Here is an 18,921-nt window from a genome sequence, read left to right on the forward strand (position 1 = left end):
GAATATGTATTTTTTGGCACATGATGTAATTGTATGGATATGGCTAAAGCATGTAAATCCATTACAATGGCCCTTTGTATTGTAAGGTAGTTCACTATTGGGTGAAATACTTTTTTTTTAATTTAATTCATGTTTTTTGCCAAAAAAAAAAAAAAAAGGTAAATGAACTGAAAAAATAGCATGTTTTAAAGATAAAAGAAAACACAAAACCCTTTAATTTCTAATGAAGATTGAAGATCATGTAATACAGTGGCTCAGGAATAAACCATATTTTGGGTAAACCCAAACCCTCAGCTACAATCCAAGAATAAACATGACAATAAATAAGAAATATAGCAACAGTATATGATAAAAGCTTAATATAGTAAGTGATAAGAATGAGTATACATTTAAAAACCTGAATTCAATTCTCAGTATCAGCTTCTACAACCCTACAGGAACTATCTGATATGCCCAAGATTTCGGCAACTAAAGTTGATAGAAAAGAATACAAAGCCTGTTGACTCATAGGTAATATTTCACATTCCATTTGCCAGTAGCTTCTGCAGTAAATGTCCAATTATTTTCACTCACCTGTACATATGGAATCTGCAATCAAATTAAGATTATCATAAGTTCTCCAACAATGAAAGTCCATTTCTTGCAGGACCTAATAATGATTAAATTTCACTACAGAACTGCATGAAGATATATATCGTGTGCGCGTGTGTGGGGGCTGGGTATCATTGGTACGTTAGGTATTTTATTATAGATGGGTCGTTTTGAGTGCATTTAATCTCTCAAATGGGTTAAACTTTATACATACCAAAAACTGACACGGGTCAAGTGGGTCAAATGGGGTGGCATTCATCCAACGTACTATTCAAATATTCTCAACCACTAAAATCACTTCAGTTGAAATTGTGAAACAGGTTAGATAATCACTGTAATATTGTTACGATTTTCATAATGATCCTTAATAACTGTAACTATAACTATAACTATATCTATAATATCTGTAACTAATTATATAAAAAGTGGATTTTGACCCGGTAAATGCATATTTCTAAGGTGCGAAAAGGTTGTAAAAGTCGCTAGTCGATAACTAGTCGGTCAGAATCTTGCGGTAGTAAAAGTCGCTAGTCGAAAACTAGTCGGTCAAGATCTTGTAGGGACTAATCGGCCAAGTCGGAGAATAGACTGGGACTAGTTTGATGTTAACCAACTTTAACGTTGGCTGTATTTCACCGACTTAAACCGATTTTGACCCAGTAAAGGTGACTTTAAACTAATAATCCGAATTTGACCGACTAAATTGAACTTTGGACAATTTTAACCATACAAATCGGCTAAGTCAAAGACTAATCGGGGACTACTCAGAATACTTCAAAATCCCAGCTACTTGGGCACTAATCGACCTAGTCAGGGGACTGTTACAACAATACCTTATCAGTGATTTCATAACCAACTTTCAGTCTTAAGTCTTGGTCTTTCTGAAAATCAATAATCTTCCAAACCAACTCAGCTGCTCCACTTGGTGTCGGCTATAAGAAATGGAGTACATTATATAGTAAGAGAGGCATAGGAATATGCACGCAAAAATAATTTTATCAATGCATTTAAATGCATAAAATATAGTCCATTTATTGGGCATGACGCCAAGATGGTTTATGTAAAACATCAACAATCTCACTAACCAGTATAATAAAACACCAACCTGTTTAAATTCCTTGTCAACATTACAACGTCCCTTAACAGCGAAATTGACTTTGCCATCTGGTGTAAGTGGAAATAACTTTTTCCCGCTCACGGTATAATGAAGCTTTTCACGTCTATCATATTGTAACCCAGCTCCAATCTTTGCTGAAAGCTATATAAAGTACACGCACACATAAATCAAAGTTCCATAAATTAAAAATTAAGCCAGTAATAAATCCACTATGTCTTCATGTTACAGAAAAAAAAAACGTTAAATCAAATTAAATTAGAAATTAAAAGAAGAGAAAACATACTTCAGGAGGAAAGTATCTCAGCAGTGCACTGAAAAAAGTTGGAGCCCCAATCCTCGTATCAAGTTCTCCAGTCAGCTTCAAGTTTAAAACGTAACCAATATCAAGCAACAATACATATAGTATCATAACAACTTCGAATTTGAGCTAAAACAAGTACTCCTACATGCTTAACACCCTTGCAGGTCACTATTTTTATTTTAATTTTTTAAAAGAAGTTGAAAGAAATGCATCTGAATAGCTAAAATAATACGAGGTAATTAGTAAAAATACATTATTTTGTTAAATTACACATCAGTAGGTTAATAATTCCTTTGAGAACTATATAACTCATCACTATTCAATACACATATATGTATAAATCACTATTCAATAGTCATTTTATTATATGAATACAAAATGCAGCACAATCAACAGCTAACTCTCTTAAAATAGAGATAAATTCTCCAAAATTCACAGAGTAAATCCTAAGCCCATAGCACAACGAATAAAAAACATAAAATTACACCGAGAGATGCAAGAATCGAGAAGTTTAAACAAGTAATTTGAATTAAAAAAAATAATGAAATTGAAAGAAGGAGTACTTGAAGTTGAGTGTCGGAATCGAAATGGAAGCGTTGTTTAGCGTGAATTTTGAGGGCGCTGGCATCACCGACGTAACGAACAGTAGGTTGTTTCTTGTTACCAGTGGTGGTATTGACCCTCAGGGCGGTGGAATCTCCGGCGTATCGGAGTGAAGTCTCCATATTTTTGGACTGATTAATCGGATATTGTCGAGAGTGAGAAAGTAAGCTGTAAAACCCTAGAAATAGATACTTGTATATTTTATCCTTTTCTTATATTTATTTGGGAGGTTTATTTGGGAGGTGAACTAGGACACTACTTTTTAATTATCTTACCTCTAATTTATTATTATTATTATTATATTAATTATATTCTTAATTATACTATAGTATAAGTTTAACTTTCTAAATTAATTTAGGGAAAAAACTGTGAATTTTATGAGACAAAAGTATAGATCGATCAAAAAGTGATGTGTGTAAATCAACTAAGATGATCCTCACACACCAATTTTTTATTCATCTACACTTTTATATATATATATATATATATATATATATATATATATATATATATATATATAAAAGAGGGAAGTAACCAATCGGGGAGAAGCGGGGCGAAGCAAATTTTTTTTTTTCGTTTTTTGAAAAAACTTTGTTCACGAACATTATAGATGGGATGAAAATATGAAAATTTAGTAGAGACACTTTGTGATAAATGTTTTTATTTTGGCGGAAAAACGCTCGAAGAAGTAATATATAACAATTATCGTGTTTTTCGAGCGTATTTTGAGGTTTTAGCTATTGGGGTTTAGATATTAGGGTTTAGATATTAGGGTTTATAGGGTTTAGATATTAGGGTTTAGAAATTTAGGGTTTAGGGTTTAGATTTAGGGTTTGGATTTAGGATTTAGGTTGAGTTTTTAACACGAACGGTTTAGAGTTTAGGGTTTAGGGTTTGGTGTTTTGGGTTTATTCCATAAACCCAAAACACCAAACCCTAAACCCTAAACTCTAAATCGGGCTAAATTTTACTTTACAAAACATGAAGAAGAAAAAAACGTTCATATTCTTCACGAACAATATTATTTTAAATGTTATTTTTGTCGATCGTTTTCCCGCCTAAATAATAACATTCATCACGAAGTGTCTCTTCTAAATGTTCATATTTTCGTGTGATCTTGATGCCGGAAAAAAAATTCAAAAAAAACGAAAAATAAAAATTTGCTTCCCCCGATTGATTACTTTTCCATTGATCCTGCCCCTATATATATATATATATATATATATATATATATATATATATATATATATATATATATATATCTTACAAACCATGTGGCTTTCTGCCACGTGGCTTACTGTCAGGTACCCTATAGCAATAGTTTCACCTGTATTATTTGGCTAATTAATCTACCACTAAATTACAAAAAAAATAACATCTGTTCAAATCCAATTGGCTACAGAGCCCATCAAACACGTCCCTACCCTTCTTCAACTTCCTCCTTCTTCTTCAATTCAACCGCCTCAACCTTCAATTAAAAACCCTAAACCGCTGAATCCGGCGATTTTCGGCTTGAACAGCCGCAATCGAGGCCGCCATCGACTTCCGTCATATTCGTTATATACAGGTTCGATAGTTTCGTTTTTTCATAGATTAGGGTTTGTTATCGAGTATGGTTTGTTTGCAAATGAAACCAACTTCAATTCTCATTGTGATTTAGTACATGTTTTTTGTTTGTTTTGCAACCAATATGAATATTATTTAGTAAGTTCAATACAGCCTAACTGGATTATTAAATTTGGGGTATTTTCTGATCACGTGGATGTTTTTGAATTTTGAAGCTCAACTAAACTAGGCAATGGGCTGTGAGTTTTCTACACTCTGTTCATGATGATGTGGTACAGAACATAATGGAGTGATTATGGAAACCCATGAAGTCAGGTACCTATAAAATAGGTTTTACATGATCTCTTAGTTTTAAGTTGTTTTAATTTTATTTTTTTTAATTAATGAATACTTCAATTTTATAAATTAAGATATTTGCTAATGGGTTATATTTGTGATTCTGATGTGGTTTAATGGTGGTAATTCACTTGGGTTAACAGTTTCGGATGTCGATGAGATTCATGTTTTAACTCCCTTATATATACATACAAGTATTTTTGTAAAATAACTACTATCATTGTTTAAGTTGTTATTGGTCATCCACAAGGATAGAATTAGAGATCTTAATGATAAAATAGCAGTCAGTCCGTTGTAATTGTGCAAGAAATCCTCAAGACTAATGTAGAGCTACAAATGACAGGTATGGTATAAAAATGCATTGTTACTTTCATTTGGAGATTAAAATTAAAAAGACTCCATAGTAAAATAGACCTAACTTCCTGTTGAATCTCCATTGAATTTGTAATGTGTTTGTTCTTTCTTAGGCTGGAAGAAGATCACGATCAGTTGGATTCTACATGCTGTTTTGTAACCCCACTAGCATAATTACTGTAATTGGTGGAGCTTAACAACAGTAAATGAGGTGGGCTTTCGTGTCGGGTCAGAAGTGTTAAATAACACGCATTTAGCTTTGAGGTACCTTCTTCTTTTGCGAAACATGTTGCTTCATTCCCCTCCGGATCGTAGAAATGCAATCCTTAATGAGAAGGTATTTTTTTATGTGTATTTACTTTAGATACAAATATAGGATATTGAATGTTTACTATAAAGAATATTGAATGTTTTTTAAAAAAGTGATTCATTATTATCCTATAAAGAACATAGAATTCTTTATTTACTTTCTCATTATGTTTGTATCTGCGTCTGTAGTTGCCTATATTTCATCATTTGCGATATCCCACGTTTATGCAAATACGAATGTTTTCAGAACTATACACTTGACGTTACAACTATTTCAATTGTATCCAAAGGTACTCTAATACTTATTTACCATTTTATCGAGTTATGAACATTTTTATTTTTATGCATTGTTGTTTAAATGCTATGCTTTAAACCATAGTTGTTGTTTTTAGCATAGTTGGTTTGTATAATACTGAGTCATAGAGCCTTCAATTTAATATCATTTGTGATTCAAGTAGTATATTGTAGTAGTTTCCTATTGTAAGTTAAATTTGGTAAGCAAGGTGTTGTTTTTTGTCATTATGATTTTAGGTTGTTATTGTCACATGTGTCTATAAAATTTAGCAATTTTGAACATTGAAATATTATTCGTATTGTAGATTAAATTCTACGCTTTAGCTATTGTGGATGATTGAAAAATCTATTATGTTTTATAATTGTTACTTTGCGTTATCTTGAGTCATACGTTGTTGTGGTTCTACTTTTTTCCGTTTCATTTGAAAGACGAGGCTAATCCTTAAATTCAGATTTTGGTGCTTGACACGGGTTTGAATGTTCGGTTTTATATGCATTTTCTTACATCTGCAGTATTGGGTGGCAGATATGGAACTTCTATTGGTGTATATGTCATGGCGCCTGTTATTATGGTGATCAGCAGTGTAATATGGTTGGGGACGTAACTATTTTCTTGAACCAAAAGGTATATACTTACTAACTGTACGAGTCATATTATATAATGTTTTAAAACATTACAACACAATTTAAAAAAGTACAGTGGCTCCACAAGGTCAGTTCATGAAATGTATAGTTTTTATTCTTTGATTCTTGATGAATTTGTATGAAATTTTAGGTAAAGGTGTTTTTTGAGTTTTATTGTAAGAACCATATGTAAAATTCATAGTTGATAAATATTCTTACTAAGTCTACATTTCAGTTAGCAAATCTTGAACATACAGTAAGATGGATTTTGCTTTGTGACATGTATACAAACATAAGTGTATAATCAGGCTAATGTGTTGGTCGGGTAATGGGTCAAATACAAGTTGTTTGTTGGTTCAAATTTATTTTTCCTAAAAGTTGATATTATTATTGATATTGATATAAATGATTATATAATACTTCTAAATACTAAAAATTATATTACTACTGCTAAATATTTGTTATGACTATCATACATATTTAACCATTCATCGATAGGTACAAAGTGAGTGCAAGTGTTGAGGATATCACTGGGACAACAATGTTTACACTTTTCGAAAGTCAAGTAATCTGACCAATATTAAAACTTATCTACACTTTGGGATGAACAGGCTGGAAACGAGAAATATTTGGACGTTGACAAAGAACCCTACCATCTCATATATCATTTTCTACTAAGGTACATGCGAAAATACAGTAGCATCTTATATACCAAATAAGAGGCCAACATTGTTTTGCTGGTATTTATTGAGAGACCAAATATGTAGTGCAGATCTATCTTGTGTCATTACTCATGATGTGCATGTACGTACTTTGGCTGTATGCCGAAAGAAATAATTGAGCCTTTGTCTACTCTTCAAACAATCACTTGGGAAGCTTTATAAACAGGTAACTTTACCAATGAGTGCTCCTGAGATATTATTCAATGAGATATATTTTGTAAATTTGTGGTCGTATCTACACCTACAATGCAATACTTTCTGTATTAGAAAGTTGACATTTTATGGATTAAAAGTATACATGGTTGCTGGTCAAATTGAGTTTTGTGGTCGTATTCAGTGTCCACAGTAACAAAATACCTAATTTGCATATCTTTGGTGTTTGTTTATGATGAGTTTTCAGGAGGAACAAATTTCATAGCATGTATAGTACCCATTCGGTTAATTTGTATATCTTTGGTCTGAATAATGTCATGAAGAACCATGTTTGCAATGATAATGGATAGCAGATTTGAAGAAATTAGAATGGGTTTGACTTTTTCAAGTCAACTTGCACCTTTCAATAAAGCTGATTCTGGTAATCTGTTTTTATTCCATGTCATGTTGATTAGTAATTCTAATTCTGTTATTTGCAACTTGATTTTGACTTGTCATAGTCAAATTGTTTTGGTGGATGCTATAGTGGTTAATTTGGTGTGCTTAATTGCCCAAATACACTGTAGCTAGAAGGTTAACCATAGAGTTGAATGTCAAGATATAGATGTGTATTGGTGATGTATTGTATTGTTTATTTTCTTTGACCACTTTGACTTTTATGTGTTGACCGGGATCTTTAATTTGTCAGGAGGTTGTTTGATGGTAAATAGGCTTGGCTCCTATTTGCTAGGTGTTAGATTTAATTACTTGGTGTTTTCAGTGGCCCTTGTAATAGTTAACACATGTGGTTGGATGGTGAATGTTTGGTGGTTTTGGATTTGTAGTTTGATAATTTGGGTGAATATAGTCGACAAGTTCCATGATATGTTTAAAGGCATTGTGAAATGAAAAAGGAGATATTGTTTGTGTTGGATATAGTTGGCTTTATTTGCAGGTTCTTTGTATGAGATGGACTAAATAGAAGAAATTATTGTTATGAAGACAATCAAAGACAATTGAAGTTAGCTGCTCAAGACTTTGAAGACTTAAAGTTTTGAGACTCAAGATTGAAAAATTAAGGATAAAAAGTCTAGAGTAATTTCAACAACTTAATTGCATTTGTTGAATTTGAACATTGTTTGTTTACATGTCAACTGATAAGTTTTATATTTACGATGTTGTGTTCTTTTTGTAAGAATTTCATTAACATTTTATACTAACTTTTAAATAGGGTCCGTCGTGCAACGCACGAGCTCTTAAAGGCTAGTATATATATAATGTATATAAAATAGAAAGGTTTCTTAATTCAAAAATAACTTGAAAATCACATTTATTTTTGTAGGTTCATTTGTATGTCAAGATTTATATTCCAAATAACTATTAGTATGATGCAGGTGCTATGGTCAATGATAGAGTGGAGTGAGATGGTGCAAAATGTAGTGGCAAATGGAGTTGATCACGCATTCACGCATTTCAAGCGGTCGATCAAATGGTGAACTAGAAGAATTGGATACCTTCATCACTTCGGTTGTGCTTAATCAAGATGTTGCGGACTATTGACGTTGGTCTGCGTACCTGTGATGACCTGTCCAAATCCATTTGGACGAATACATCATTCATCGATTTCACAGTGAGATACTGACCTCTACATGATATGTTTTGTAAACATTGCATTCTTTTGAAAAGGCACACCATAATTGAATATCAAATTCCAAGGTTTTTGACGTTTGATGATTTCTACATATAGACAATCACCGTAAATAATAGTTTGCATTACTACATTCGTTGATAATGCAATCTAAATAAGATACGTGATGATGATTTTGTGAATGCAACGTTATCTTGAATAAAGCATGTATGACTCCATACACATAGCTTGTATCACATATAAGCAAACAGCGGAAGACTTCTAGGAACCTGAGAATAAACATGCTTTCAAGTGTCAACACAAAGGTTGGTGAGTTCATAGTTTTAATGTTGCGAATAATCCGTATATAAAGGTGGATCACAAGATTTCAGTTGTTTCATCCAGAAACGTTTATCAAGATATTCTACAAGATTGAGCACCCTGGTAACTAAGCTTTAACGTTATAATAAGTACCCCTGTTTTAACATACATGCAACCAACATGTACAATACACGCAATCCAACGTGTACTAACCTCAAATAGCATACGTCTGTTTTATAGTTCAGGCTAGGGTTTCTATACCTGGAACATACGGGGATGTCAAGCCCTATGGATCCATATATAACTACTCACGCCCACCAGTTCTTATAACCGGCAGTTACTAGTTACCAAAGCTAAGGGATTTTCGGTTCAAACTCGGTGTAGAATTTAGTATGTACTTGTATCCATTGTGTTTAAAATAAAGTGCATGTATTCTCAGCCCAAAAATATAGATTGCAAAAGCATTTAAAAATGAAGCAAATGAAACTCACCTTAGCAGCACATAAGGTCATTCACCGAAATGTGACCGAAACTCGGAATGCAAAATAACCGTAGATCTCGACCTAGAGAACATATGTTGGTCAATACATGTCTAATAAGCTAGGTCGGGTCATAGTGTATCACAATCCTAATGCTCGAGACCGACATACAAAAGTTAACAAAAGTCATCTCAAAAGTTAACCTGACCCAATCTGATCTTTAAATCTATACATGTCTATTAACATAGTATAAGTCTTGATAATTGAACGAATTTATAGTTTATCAAACTCAAAATATTATTTGTTTCAGGAGCTATGTTATATTTGAATTATCATGGCAATCGAACATATTTTACTATTTCATATAGTTTTCCAATACTTGTAAAATCAGATTATAGTGTTTATAAGGCTTTGAAATATGATAAAACAGTCAATTTTGACAATTGTTCAACGAGACGTGCCTTATATACAAATTCATTTACTCGACTAATAATATTTGGAAATTCAATTTATCAATCTCACAAACAAGTTGTTTAAATATCAATTGTAGATTCAAAAACAATTTCAATTAATATTAATCATAATTCAGTTGACCATAACTTTTAATCCGTTTCTCGAAAACACACTATTTCTAAATGAAAAGTTATTAATTTTTCGATAGCTTTCCAACGACATGCATATCATATACTTTATATCAGTAGCATATGTATCAAATTCGTGATTCATCATAAACTATCTAACGACAAAATTAAAGCATACAAGCATGTATAAACATATATACTCGAGCACTAATCAGGGATACACTATTAATATATAAAAGATAGGATATGAATGCTCACGTATCAATATTGTGACTCAATATTGCAGGAAATTACGTAGACGCAACGGAGATGATAAACACTAGTTTAACTCACGAGCAATACTCATGAACTATACCCATAACCTCCATAGCTATAACCCATAATTTCCTTGTCTCTATCCCACTCGAAAAAAACCCATTTTGAAAACATGCTAGCAGCACCTCGTCGTAGTATTTTATGTATAATACTTAATAATAACACTAATACTACTAATAGTAATATCAGAATTAACAATAATAATAATAATAATAATAATAATAATAATAATAATAATAATAATAATAATAATAATAATAATAATAATAATAATAATAATAATAATAAATATAATTATATATATTGAGAGAGATATGTCGAGAAATTGAATGAAATGAATCAGAAACTGAAAAACGACGAACTTTATAGATGTGGCCTGAACCATGTTGCCATGCGATCGCATGGGGTGCCTTTCCAGCCCACACTCGTTTGTTTTCTTGCTTGTCGACATATTAATATATATATATAATATATATATAATTTATATTAATTATATATATATATATATATATATATATATATATATATATATATATATATATATATATATATATTCATGTGCATAGTTGACTTGTAATTTTAGGTCCGATAACTTATACGTTGACACTCGACTTATGTCCCGGTTCCGATTTTTTGAACGTCCTTTCGTACGATAAGAAAACTTGTACTTTACATCTCGCGACACGTACCTTTATTAATAATTAAACTTAATCATCGATAGACTATATTACCGAAAGTATAACCTTTACATTTGAGTGTTGTGGTCATTTGCTTCTATATTATATTTTATCACTTTGTAAAATATATATTCAAATTACGTTATTTAAACAAAAACATTTTAACAATCAATTCCTATTATATCTAAAAACGTTTTCGCACGTTTGAAATTAAATCAATAGAATATTATGAAATTTAGTTCTCCACTAACTTTTGTCTAAATCTCGTTATTTGACACTTTGTTCTCACTCGTAGATTACTTTACCATTTATTCCGTATGCCGTTAAAATAAAACGATTTCTTAAATCAACGTGGACCTCACAACAGAGGCTCGTAATCATATCACAATGTATCTGATAATTCAATCATTTGATATTATCTTTTAATTCCTTCGATGAATATGTTAAACATATATTGAAACAAATACGTTCATGTAAAGTATTATACATCTAATACTTTGTTAACGTTTTCAATTATTATAACTATATATTGTATATATATATATCTATATGTATATAAATGTTCGTGAAACGTCGAGTATAGTCAAAAGGGTAATTGAATATATGAACATAGTTCCAAAATTTTCGAGACTCAACATTACAGACTTTGCTTATCGTGTCGGAAACATATAAAGATCAAGTTTAAATTTGGTCGAAAATTTCCGAGTTGTCACAGTACCCATCAGGAGTATTTATCACGAAAGTACTTTCGTATTTGATTAATGAGAAGATAGCGAGTGTTGGTACAAACTCCTTTGAAACATTAAGAAATAACTTGGTCCCTAAAAAAGTAGAAGTCTTTATTTGGCGTGCGAAAAAAGGAGGATCCCAGTTTTGACGGAATTAGATAAAAGGAGTATTGAATTGCATTCGGTTCGGTGTCCAATTTGTGATGGGGATATTGAAACGGTGGACCATTCTCTAATTTTATGTCCACATTCGTTTGACATTTGGTGCAAAATTTTCGAGTGGTGGGGGTTTAGCGGGTTCTCTTTTGTTAATATTAATGATCTTGCACTTGGGATCTTGGTTCAAGTATCTTCGGAAGTGGGAAAATATATTTGGCAAGCAATGTTGTGGACAGGGTGCTATTTAATTTGAAAAAACCGCAACCACAATGTCTTCAAAAACAAAAGTTGGAGTGTCCCGGTCGCGGTAAATGAAATACAAGTATCTAGTTTTGAGTGGATCGCGAAGAGGTGTAAACGAAAGTATATCGATTGGGACAACTGGTTGCATAATCCGCAAGTTTTCTTATCATAAGTATTTGTAATTAGTGTGGTTTGTGTGTTAGTTGTTGTATTGTGATGCAATCTTTGCATCATGGATATGTTTATCTTTTTTGGTGCGAGCTTGTTTTTTTAGGCAGCGTCATTTGCAACGTTTCTTATTTTTAATAAATTTATCTTTGCCTTTAAAAAAAACATAAATATAAATTTGTATAGAGTTTATAATTATACGAGTACTTTTACTTTTTTTACGTGAGATTCATATATACGTTGCTTTTGGTCGACGGCATTGATCAAGCTCAACCCTCTCTTGAGCTACTTTTCGAGTTTGACGAGCCTTGATTGGGACTTGTGGTGTCTAGGTGTAGTTTGAGTGATGATTGTCGTGTTTAATTTTTATTATTCATCGGTTGAGCTCGATATTTTGATACTGACTGTCTGTCAACCCACCCTTGTGGTCCAGTGGTTCACTCTTTTGCACTTGTGCATTGGGATGAGGGTGGGGAGGTCTCAAGTTCGAGTCCCTCCCCTTAAAAATATTCGTGAGATTTATTTCTTGAAAGCCGAATTGCCCCGGGGAAAGTTTTTTCGACCCGTATTCAGGACCCAGGTCCGACCGCCTGCCCCTCGGGAAGGTATAAGGTTCGGATCCCTGTAATGCGGTTCGGGTTTCCTGCCCGAAAGTGCGTGCGTGCGTGACAAATGAGAGTATTCGATGTCAACAACTTGTCTAAAAAAATAATAAAAAAATCAGGTTGTGTTAGGTGATTGGGATATTCATTCGATGTACATGTTAGGTGTTTGTTCAAAGTGATAGTTTGTAACTAAGTCTAGCTCAAGTGAGATGTCAAATAGATCTTAGGATGTAGTCAATTCAAACGCACTTAGGTCTGATCCAATTGTAACACAATTATGTCTTCTTTCATCTATTTTACTTTAATTTTTGTAATTCCACCAAAAGAAAAATCTATCTATCTATAACATCTTATAAATCATGAAAATAAATCTGACGTAAAAAGGGAGGGAGTTTTACTTGGCCGTGCCCTTGGATCGGTTTCAAGGTTTCCTCCCGGGCAGCAATGGGGGAGGGGTTATTATCGCTGCATCGGCATAGTCGAAACGGGAGATGATCGCAACGGGTGGTTTAGTCCCCCTCGGGTGATCCCAATCGCTGTTAAAAAAAAAACATTGTTACCATGACCTAAAAAGATAAAGTTTTGAAATAAGGAGCCCATTGTGTGATAAAAAAAAACCGTAGATCATTAGCTGGTGCAGCTTTGGTCTATTTTTTTTTTAGTAATAAAAGTGTCGGTTGTCGTTTTATTATCCAATTTCATACCCTTCCTTCCCCATCTGTTCTAATAGCATTACGATTCTACTGCTTTTTGTAGGTTGGTGTGTAAATTCTTTGATCTGTTTTGAGCATCCTTATCATGAAAATAAATCTGACGTGTCAGACCATTAGCACCTCCTAATCTCAGTTGCTGATGTGTTAATACATCTTTTAATCACACTTAACAACTAATCATGCCAAGCTGTCAAGGAAAAAAACACAGTATGTTCATCTCTCTTCTCCTTTATTGTCTCTACAACCCAACCGTTACAAACTCTAAATCTCAAAATTCAATATGTTAATTAACCCTACTATCACAAAACAGTTTCAGAAATCCCTAATTTCAAAACTCCATCGTTTAAACTCGGCTGCAACCCTAATCCGAAATTGAATCAACCGGATCGCAAATGGATGTATGATTGGCGATCGATATGTTGCTGTTGATTAACCAAATATCCATTCGCCATAAGAACATTTAATCTTATCTCTTCGATTGGATAATTCCGTCACTGATTTTGTCTACCAAGGTATGTAATTAAATGTCCGTTTTAAGATTCAATTGTTCACACATGTATACATGAAATGAATTTCAGTTTTCTTGCAGTTTTTAGTTATTAGGGTTTGTCTTTCATATTAAAATTGACATTTCTTATGCTTTAAATTCAATATAATGTGGTCACGTTTATGATTATGTAAATCCATTTTCATTACATATTACATATTTGATGTTTGGTATTGATAATAAATAAAAATTCAATCGTCTGGATTCATAAAATATTGTCTTGAATGTTGATTTTCTAATATTTTGGCTACAAATTGTTTATATTATGTCCACAAGAAAAAATATTCGAACCAATCTTAAGCAAGTCCTTCTCTACATAGGTATGGATTTCTTTCCTTCTTTTGGATAATTATTGTTTTGGTTGGTTCTAGTGACCAAAAAATAGGAATTGTTTGATAAAAAGATACAAAAATTGAAACTTCAATATGATTCTTGAAACAAATTTTCAAACGTGGTTTAATCTTGGTTACTAAAAAAGATGAAATCCACTTTTAGTTTACAAAAACAAGCAAAAGAAAGCTTTGTTTGAAATTCTGAAGCCGTTTTATAAGATGTTATAGATGTATAAAAAGTTGATTATTCTAGGATTTATGTCATTAATACTAACTTTTAGTCAATATTACATTGCCAAAATATGCACACCCATTGGTGCAGCTGATGATGTGGTCCAGTGGTTGGTGGCCTTCCTCCTTTAAGGGAGGTCAGGAGTTCAACCCCTGTTGGCTACATATTAAAAAACACAATTTCATCCCTGCCATGAAGTATCCACCTATGACATCTTTCCCATATCGTTTTTGGGGTGTGTGTGTGTGTGTGTGGGGGGGGGGGGGGGGGGGGGGTAAAAGGGAGGGGGTTTTACTTGGCCGTGCCCTTGGATCGGTTTCAAGGTTTCCTCCCGGGCAGCGATGGGGGAGGAGTTATTATCGCTGCATCGGCATAGTCGAAACGGGAGATGATCGCAACGGGTGGTTTAGTCCCCCTCGGGTGATCCCAATCGCTGTTAAAAAAAAACATTGTTACCATGACCTAAAAAGATAAAGTTTTGAAATAAGGAGCCCATTGTGTGATAAAAAAAACCGTAGATCATTAGCTGGTGCAGCTTTGGTCTATTTTTTTTTTAGTAATAAAAGTGTCGGTTGTCGTTTTATTATCCAATTTCATACCCTTCCTTCCCCATCAGTTCTAATAGCATTACGATTCTACTGCTTTTTGTAGGTTGGTGTGTAAATTCTTTGATCTGTTTTGAGCATCCTTATCATGAAAATAAATCTGACGTGTCAGACCATTAGCACCTCCTAATCTCAGTTGCTGATGTGTTAATACATCTTTTAATCACACTTAACAACTAATCATGCCAAGCTGTCAAGGAAAAAAACACAGTATGTTCATCTCTCTTCTCCTTCATTGTCTCTACAACCCAACCGTTACAAACTCTAAATCTCAAAATTCAATCTGTTAATTAACCCTACTATCACAAAACAGTTTCAGAAATCCCTAATTTCAAAACTCCATCGTTTAAACTCGGCTGCAACCCTAATCCGAAATTGAATCAAACGGATCACAAATGGATGTATGATTGGCGATCGATATGTTGCTGTTGATTAACCAAATATCCATTCGCCATAAGAACATTTAATCTTATCTCTTCGATTGGATAATTCCGTCACTGATTTTGTCTACCAAGGTATGTAATTAAACGTCCGTTTTAAGATTCAATTGTTCACACATGTATACATGAAATGAATTTCAGTTTTCTTGCAGTTTTTAGTTATTAGGGTTTGTCTTTCATATTAAAATTGACATTTCTTATGCTTTAAATTCAATATAATGTGGTCACGTTTATGATTATGTAAATCCATTTTCGTTACATATTACATATTTGATGTTTGGTATTGATAATAAAAATTCAATCGTCTAGATTCATAAAATATTGTCTTGAATGTTGATTTTCTAATATTTTGGCTACAAATTGTTTATATTATGTCCACAAGAAAAAATATTCGAACCAATCTTAAGCAAGTCCTTCTCTACATAGGTATGGATTTCTTTCCTTCTTTTGGATCATTATTGTTTTGGTTGGATCTACTGACCAAAAAATAGGAATTGTTTGATAAAAAGATACAAAAATTGAAACTTCAATATGATTCTTGAAACAAATTTTCAAACGTGGTTTAATCTAGGTTACTAAAAAAGATGAAATCCACTTTTAGTTTACAAAAACAAGCAAAAGAAAGCTTTGTTTGAAATTCTGAAGCTGTTTTATAAGATGTTATAGATGTGTAAAAAGTTGATTATTCTAGGATTTATGTCATTAATATTAACTTTTAGTTAATATTACATTGCCAAAATATGCACACCCATTGGTGCAGCTGATGATGTGGTCCAGTGGTTGGTGGTCTTCCTCCTTTAGGAGAGATCGGGAGTTCGACCCCTGTTGGCTACATATTAAAAAACACAATTTCATCCCTGCCATGAAGTATCCACACATGGCACCTTTCCCATATCGTTTTTTTTGGGGGGTGGGAAGGGGAGGGGGAGGGGGGTAAAGGGGAGGGGGTTTTACTTGGTCGTGCCCATGGATCGGTTTCAAGGTTTCCTCCCGGGTAGCGATGGGGACGGGTTATTATCGCTGCATTGGCATAGTCGAAACGGGAGATGATCGCAACGGGTGGTTTAGTTCCCCTCGGGTGATCCTAATCGATGTTAAAAAAAAAACATTGTTACCATGACCTATAAAAAGATAAAGTTTTGAAATAAGGAGCCCATTGTGTGATAAAAGAAACCGCAGATCATTAGCTGGTGCAGCTTTGGTCTATTTTTTTTTAGTAATAAAAGTGTCGGTTGTCGTTTTATTATCCAATTTCATACCCTTCCTTCCCCATCTGTTCTAATAGCATTACGATTCTACTACTTTTTGTAGGTTGGTGTGTAAATTCTTTGATCTGTTTTGAGCATCCTTATGTCAAACGGTAATTTCATACTGTACCATTGCGTTTATTTCTTGAAGTTATTGTGCATTTGGTTCCTTTCGATTCTTTTTAATAATTACTGATTGGTGACTATGGTATGGTATATGCGTTTGTAGAGTATAATTATAAAGGTTATGCTAATTAAGAATCTTTAATTTTGTTACCGGATGTGCGATATTGCTAATTGATATTAACACAAGTAGAAAAAAAGAAAGAAAAAAAGGTTTGTTGGTAAGAAATTTGTGTGTGCGTGAGTAGTATGTTAGTGGTAATAGATAATGTTGTTGTTTATGTTTCTTTTTTCATCTGACCGAGGCAACGTGTAATGAGTGGTATATCTTTTTTACCTGTTTCAATCGTGACAATTTTGTTTAGCATGAATTGTCTTTTCATAGTTAATTGTTTTATTGTTGTGTGCAGGTGTAAAAGCCACTTTTTTAAGACCGTTTGCAAGCGTCCACCTCTGTCGTGGAGGAACATCGATTAGCATTATGTAAGTTTCCTGTTGTTGCTGAAATCAAAGGTACATCACAATTACTTATTTCGCTTACTGATAAAATAGATGTCTTTATTTTATGTTTTGCATATTACATACCGCATTAACAATATATGCGTTATTTAAGTAACTGGACTGAATTTGCCACCTGCCCTCATACGCTCAAAAGAAACAATTGTACACTTGGCTAACATTGATGACAGAATCACGAATAGCCCTTAGTCGTTTAAGGTCGTTGAGTGGAAAAGTAAGTGGTTCACCTTTGAATAAACCAGATGGAAATGGAACCGATGCACAATACTTAGAATCCACCTAATATGACAAATGAATATAAGCTTTAGATATTTTATATTTATACATTCAGCCATGGCATAATTGGCTTATAATCTTATAACTCAGATTTAACTCATGATTTGATAATTTTTGTAATATGAAATTGTTAGGTACAATGGTTGTATATGCATTTGCTTCTGCTTTTGGTATATGAATTCATTGTATGATTTGTTTATGTATAGACAGATGCTTCTACTATAGAAACTAATGGCTACAAACACTGTTACACTGTTGGAGCACGGGAATATTAAGGCTGTTAGAAGAAGAGCGTTCGTGTTGTACCTATTTCAAGTACTTCTTCATCATACCAAGTTGCTGTTACTCATAAGACCCAGTGTAAGAGGAAGTGGCTTGGCTTTCTTTTGTGATCCAATACTCACTGCCATCCATTCATGTTTTCATGCCTTTTCCCCACATACCGCAACTAATAGAGCAGGTTAGGATCTATGAATTATCCAGAGTTTTGTTTTCAGTTTTTTTTTTAATCATAAGTTAATAGTTCTTTTACCTTTATATATGTATTTTTGTTTCTAAAAGACACTGCTTTTTTTTTTTTTAACATGTTTCTCTTTACCATTTAGCTAATCAATTCCCAATTTTCACGTGTCAAAGGATAATGTTATATTACAAGATGTCCAATTGTTCATGTTGCGTTGGGTAATCCTAAACCGCTTAACGTAATTTTTTTGTTCAAATTCCAAAAGTCGCCCAAAGTATTTTCTTTCGTAGGTATCCTTACAATTACATACTCTAAATTACGGTTTTTTATTTTCAATAATATTCATTACCATTTGATTTGTCCCATTAACTTCGTTTACCCAAATTGACTCATCCATGACCCAATGGTTTGAACATTTATTTATTAGCATGTTACTTACAAAATATGCAAAATCATCTGATCTTTTTTTGTCCATTTGCTATTATATTCTATAGATGATAGATGATAGATGATGGGTCATGGATATTCTTTTATTAGTCCACTACTATTAAGATTTTTGTTAAGAATATAGG

At 33.0% G+C, this 18,921-nt stretch overlaps 1 protein-coding gene and 1 long non-coding RNA gene across 2 annotated transcripts; one reads left to right on the plus strand and one right to left on the minus strand.

Annotated features, from left to right (window-relative positions):
• Positions 1–295: 295 nt before the first annotated feature.
• On the minus strand, positions 296–2,802 carry LOC139892779 (outer envelope pore protein 21B, chloroplastic-like). The gene is made up of 5 exons (XM_071875901.1): positions 2,573–2,802; positions 1,992–2,066; positions 1,697–1,849; positions 1,425–1,523; positions 296–588 (listed from the first exon to the last, which is right to left on the minus strand). Exons 1-5 carry the CDS (start codon positions 2,732–2,734, stop codon positions 505–507), a joined length of 573 nt encoding a protein of 190 aa, XP_071732002.1. The 5' UTR covers positions 2,735–2,802; the 3' UTR covers positions 296–504.
• A 1,244-nt stretch (positions 2,803–4,046) lies between these two features.
• LOC139892780 (uncharacterized) lies at positions 4,047–6,777 on the plus strand. Its single transcript, XR_011774237.1, has 6 exons — positions 4,047–4,179; positions 4,394–4,493; positions 5,072–5,205; positions 5,367–5,467; positions 5,985–6,096; positions 6,594–6,777. It is a non-coding gene; the product is annotated as an uncharacterized lncRNA (long non-coding RNA).
• Positions 6,778–18,921: the final 12,144 nt, after the last annotated feature.

Source organism: Rutidosis leptorrhynchoides, chromosome 2, assembly GCF_046630445.1.
Source record: "Rutidosis leptorrhynchoides isolate AG116_Rl617_1_P2 chromosome 2, CSIRO_AGI_Rlap_v1, whole genome shotgun sequence".
In the NCBI taxonomy this organism is placed as follows: Eukaryota; Viridiplantae; Streptophyta; class Magnoliopsida; order Asterales; family Asteraceae; genus Rutidosis; species Rutidosis leptorrhynchoides.